This window comes from Phallusia mammillata, chromosome 3 (assembly GCF_965637545.1).
Source record: "Phallusia mammillata chromosome 3, kaPhaMamm4.hap1.1, whole genome shotgun sequence".
Taxonomy (NCBI): Eukaryota; Metazoa; Chordata; class Ascidiacea; order Phlebobranchia; family Ascidiidae; genus Phallusia; species Phallusia mammillata.
The window spans coordinates 30,864,984-30,871,224 of NC_137254.1; the positions used below are offsets into that span (position 1 = coordinate 30,864,984).

At 34.4% G+C, this 6,241-nt stretch overlaps 1 protein-coding gene across 1 annotated transcript; it reads left to right on the forward strand.

Moving 5' to 3' along the window:
- Positions 1–712: 712 nt before the first annotated feature.
- LOC145219252 (uncharacterized) lies at positions 713–4,585 on the forward strand. The gene has a single exon (XM_080086636.1). The coding sequence runs from the start codon at positions 739–741 to the stop codon at positions 4,108–4,110; it is 3,372 nt and encodes a 1,123-aa protein (XP_079942762.1). The 5' UTR covers positions 713–738; the 3' UTR covers positions 4,111–4,585.
- Positions 4,586–6,241: the final 1,656 nt, after the last annotated feature.

Genomic DNA, 6,241 nt, shown 5'->3' on the forward strand with positions numbered 1-6,241 from the left:
CTGTGTAGTAAGTTATGGGGTAAATCTTAACAACAAAACTTACAATATATAGTTTAATATCTGTACAGCAATTGAAATTTACTGTGTAGTTGTGAACAGTGCAAATAGATTACAATCATCTATCTCAGGGGTCACCAAACTTTTTTCACTGCAGGTCGGATGAGTGCTAATAATCATTTGCGCGGGCCGCATAGCTTTTGCCCAACCCAACGAGGCAATTTGTATAGGGGCGCCATGGTCTTTCTGCAATCCTATTCAAAAACTGGTCTTGCGACTGTTAAACTGTATAATTAGTCTCATCTTACGGGCAATGCTTGTATATTACGCCGCAAGTAACAAAAAAAGGCAATTGTTTGCGCACAATTAACACTTGTAGTCGCGGGCCGGATGAAATGACCTCGCGGGCCGGACCTGGCCCGCGGGCCGTAGTTTGGTGACCCCTGATCTATCTCATTAAACAATTAGAAAAGTAAAATTCAAGGTTACAAGCTATGGGCTGGGTTTTTAAGCTAGACATAGCGAAGCATAAAGTTTACTACAAACTTTCTGAAAGGAAGGATGATAGGATTTACAAAATTAGTTTTCGTTGACATAAAAGTGGTTTGTCCCTTAGTTTTTAAACAATGACTAAAATACAGATTTTTCTTGGATGTTTTTAAACGCAAAAAAATAAACTATTGCACTACTTGTACAGTGTAAATCATTATCTGACAATGCTTTTTACCTGAATATGATAAAATGTCAACTGAATTAGACAATATTATTGAAGAACTCAATATTAAGGAATTAAGTGAAGAATTACGCGAAGAATGCAACTGCCTCGGAAGAGAAAGAAACCCACAAGAAAGTGCAGAAATCTTGTACACACTTGCATTAGCTTATATGGAACAAGCAAAAGAATGTAATGATAACCACAAAAAAAGAATATCTTTTATTAGGAGTGCAGTGTTATTTAATGCGGCTATAGTGAGAAAACCTGATAATGTTCTTGAAATTGAGGAAGATCTTAGGGAACTTTGTTTATATGTCCTGGAACAAGCTGGAGCTAAACAAAGGAAAGCAGACTTGGTTACTGAGGCAAAACAAATATTCCAGAAAGTTGTTGAAATGAGAGAAAATGTTGCAAGTCGATTAAAAGAGATAGAACAAAAACCTGACAATTTGACAAGAAAACAACAACTGCACTTTGAGATGAAAAAAATTACGGGGATACAGAGAATTCAAACATTTGTATTTACTACATATACTGCAATAATGAAAAAAATAATGCTGATGTCACAACATACTTTGGGTGTTGCCCCAAACAGAACCAAGTTTGCTTTGGTGGGAATGGGATCTTTAGCCAGAAAAGAAATAACCCCCTACTCTGATTTTGAAAACATTATTATTTTAGAAGACGGAGTTGAGAAGCAGAATAACTATGAAGAGATACTTGAGCACTTTAGATGGGTTGCTGTCATATTTCAGCTGATAATTGTCAACTTTGGTGAAACAATAATTCCGACAGTTTGCTTGCCTTATATCAATGATCAAGATTCAGATGACAACAACTGGTTTTTTGATGATTTTACTAAACGAGGAATCTCTATTGACGGAATGGTTCAATTTGCCTGTAAAACACCTTTAGGAAGGCCACCAACCAAACACAAGCCTTGGAGAACAGAATTAATTAAACCAGTGAGTGAAATGCTAAAGTTCCTTGAAAGTGATGAAAACCTTAAGAATGGATACCACCTTGCCGATATTCTGACAAAAACTAGTTTTGTGGCTGGAAACCACGGAATATATGAAAGATTTCAAGATGGAGTGAAGAAAGCACTGAAATCTCCAAACGCAAAACAAGATTTAATTGATCAAACAGAAGAAGATGCAAAAAGCTATGATGTATGGGATATTTGCAATGCACTAAAAGTTCAGGAAAAAGTTAATTTAAAGAAATCAGTTTATCGAAGCACAAGTTTATTTGTTACTGCATTAATCCGAGCTTATGGCATTGAAGCTGATTCACCTTTCGATGCAATTGATAAACTTCCTGAAGAAGTGGAAGGACAAATCCCAAGGCATGAAATAAAATACATGCTTGCACTGGCATGTGAAGTAAGATTAAAGGCTTACACATCAGCAAATGCCCAGGTTGATTGGCATCCTAATGTTTTGCCTGAAGAAAATAGTAACAATCAAACCACTGCTATAACTATTGTAAACATTCTTGGATTGGATGACACAGTTAAAATGATGCTTACTGCATTGAACTTGCAGCATACTGCTCTACAAAAACTAAAAATATCCCCCCAAAAGCAAAGCAACAACATCCCAAAAGAAGACTTAACTGTGCTAGATAAAGGTTACATTTTACATGCATTAAATAGGTATGAAGAATCTCTGTCTTGCCTAAATGATTTAAAAAAATCAGAGCATTTTGAAGCTATTTTGGAGCTTGATGAGAACGAATCATATTCAGTGGCCCAACTGCACTTTGTGTGTGTTGCACGTAATTTCTTAAATCAAAAAAGATTTGAAGACCTAGAAAATATTTGTTCATTAAACAAAGACAAAAAACATGCATCAATGACCAAATGTTTCTGGCATTATTTTAAGGGTGAAGTCTTCTTCAGTAGGCAATGCTACAGACAAGCGCTGCTACAATTTGAAAATGCTTCTCATTATCCAAGTGCAGTGTATATATTAGCTAAGGCCAAGTGTTTTATCAAGCTAGGATTGACTAAAATGGCACTGGATTGCTACAAATTAGCACTTGAATATTCAGATGTACCCAATCGTTCTCAGGTTTTGCTTGATGCTGCCGAAGCCAGTGAAACAGATGAAGCATCACTGTTCATAACAAAGGCTATTGAAAATTTACGAAAGGAAAACACCAGCTCTGATGAAACGGTGGCTAACTGGTTATCTGACATTTTGTATGAATCAGAAAATGATTTTGTGATGTGTCTTATCGATCAAATGAACCTTCGTGAAAAAATTCTTCTAAAAAAGAAGGAAGAAAACTATAACCTTTTCAGCCTGGCAAAATGTCAAAATCTACTTGGACAAATCAAACCCTCCAAAGAAAATTACACAAAAATTATTGATCAACTGCAAAAGATTCCAAACAAAGAAAAATCAGCTGAAGACCACAACCTGTTGGCTCAATGCTACCAGCAGTTGAACAAACATAAAGATGCTGTTAAACACTTTGAACTTGAAATAAACATGTTAGAACAACAAAAATGCTTTGAAAGCATTGTGGAGAAAAGGACAAACTTGGCAAACTATTTGTTCCTTCAACATGAAGACACACAGGCAGAGCAACAAAAAAAGGAATTGTTAAGATTTTTGAAAAACAGTTCCGATGAAGAAACCGACCGTGAGTTGAAATTTAATTTGCTGTTCGAAACTGGTTGCAGTTATTTTCACCTACAAGAATATCAAAAAGCATTGGATATGTTTCAAAACCGAACCATTAAACGAGGGTATGAGATTTCAAACTCAGAATATCAACCAATTTTGTCTAAAGCACACAATCTTAAATTAAACTTTTGTTTCGGACAATGCTTCTATCAATTAAAGAAGTATGAACATGCAATAAATAGTTTCAACCAATGCTTACAAGACAGTGAGAGTAACAGCCTTAAACCAGCAGACATAAATGTTGAACTTGGTTTTTGCTTTTATCAGAAGAATGAACTTGAACAAGCATTAATCAGTTTTAACAAAGCTTTAAGCATCTTGTTTGAATGTGTCAACAGCAATTACTCAATATTATCTAAGGCAAAATATGGAAGGGCAAAGTGCTACATGGCAAAAGAAATGTACGAAGTTGCTTTGGAGGAGTTACATAATGCAGTAGAAAGTTTTAGATGTGACACTGACGATTTTGAGAACAAGTCCGAAAAAATTGATGATTTTACTCAATCTTTATTTGGTTCCAATTGTGACATTGTTAGACAAAAAACATATTTTGATAAACATGAATACTCACTCCTGAAATGCTTTCCGGTCAAAGTATATCCCCAACTACATGATTCTATTGTGTGCATAGGAAAATGTATTGCAAGTATTTTCAATCAATTAAATGACAGAAACAGCAGAAAACGAAAATTTGGTAGTTGAAAATATTGTGTAGATGAGTGTGTCAGCTTATTTAAAAAAAATGACACAAAAGTCTATGGTTGTTTTCCTGTTTACCAGTAACTACAATATGACATATTAGGTACTAGTCTTACAAATAACGTTTTGGAACTTTATATACTTATATTATGTCACTGTCACATTATCAGTCCTTGACTTTAACAGTCATTTGTTGCCATCTAACACTTTTGGCACATTTATATTGATACACCACCATCATCTTGTACATTACATATGCATGTGTGTTGCAACAATTTTATTTTGAAAGAGTTAGCCTAATAAACTAACTGACACATAAGAAGTGGATCATTCCGTTATTGGACTTCACTAAGCAGAAGCACAGACAATTTTCAGACAAAATGAAACATACTTCTTACGTAACTAGTACGATGCCAACCTGGCCAAACCTACTAAACTATATGGATAGTGTGCTACAACTTTCACCTAGGATCTTATAAAACAAAACCGATTTGAATCATTAAATGATCTTGATAAGGTATAATTTTAAAAAGAAAGGTATGACAGATTTTGTTTACTGACTTAAAATGAGGGGTAGTTGCTCATACATTTGTTTTAAAAAATAAAACTAGTAGCACATTTTCGTTTGTGCTTGCAAATAAATCACAGGGCAGGGCAGGGATGATTTAAAGTCATTAGGTTTGTTAAGTTAGCCATTGCAACTAGACACACTTTAAACATGCCTATGAGCCTAATGTGCATCCCTTTTTATACCATCAAACACAAAATTTAAGCCAAAAGCCCTTGTGTTCAAATATATCAACAGACTATTCCAATCGTAACGCACTAGCTTGAAGACATGTGTTTATTACGCAGCCACTTTTTTACCCCTTACCCCCTTTGCTCTGGTAGCTAGTAAACTACCAAAAACGATACTTTGTTTTTTTTCCAAAATTGAAATTCTGAAGCAATTTGCATCCGCGACAATTACTATGACTCGCTATAACCTTAAACCCTTATAAGATGCTGTTTCATTTTCTTCACTTCGATGTTCAATTTTGTGCCATTGAGGTCACTAAACATATAACTAGCTTCAGGCATCCTGGCAATTAACATTTCAAAAGCAGTATTTGAATGTATATAATGTATTTAAATTTTGTTTAGACATATATAAATCTAAAGCAAATGGTTAAACCAGTGTCTCCCAACCTATTTCAGCAAATTCTTTCCTCAGCAGTTCAAAACATTTTCATTTCTCCCTAATATACTCAGTGGTGGAATTCAAATTTTTTGTCAGTCGGTTCTATCACAAAAGTTATATTTTTCAGTAGGTTCTGTTACAAAAAGTCCATTGACAGTAACCAGTAATGCGAACCGGTTCGCTGATTCCATAAAATTTCATGAGACGGTTTTATGGAACCGGTGCGAACCGGCTGAATCCCACCACTGATATCTAAATCAATACTTCATTTTAAACTTGAACCCCATTAAAAAGCAGTTATGTTTCGTTTCTGTTGATCAACATTGTTCAATTTTTGAATTAGCTTTAGAAACAGTATTGGTATTATAAATTATTCTGTGTCATTGGGCAAGTGCTATAAACATTTTACTACCCTTTAGTTTTCTTTAGGTTATAAGAAATTCTGTCAATTATTATTTTGAAAGCAGTCTGTATATGTATACAGTTACCTAATTTATTTAAGTTTGTTCAGACTAACATCAATCTATAGCAAATGTTTAACCCAGTGGCTCCCAACCTTTTTCAGAAAATTCCTTCCTTGACAATTCAAAACATTTTCATTCCTTTCTAATAAACTACATAGTAAATGCTAAACCATACAAAGATCACTTAAAATGGTCTTTTATCAACTTTACAGTTTATATTCACAGAGCTGAAGTGTCTATTTACAAAGACATGTTCAAATTTAAGTAAATTCCTCCTCATTTAGTTAATATTGAACGAATAACCTACTGCAAACAGATGTTTAAAATTCAGCACATTAGGGTTTGTATTTCAGGCCTAAAACTAAAACCAATTATTTTGAGTTTTAAGCGGTGAAAATGGGTAAAGTTATAAAACTCTTTAGAATACCTTACATTGCACCAAACAACAAAGCATGAAACTCCAAATGTTATCTTTGGGTTGGCCGATGAC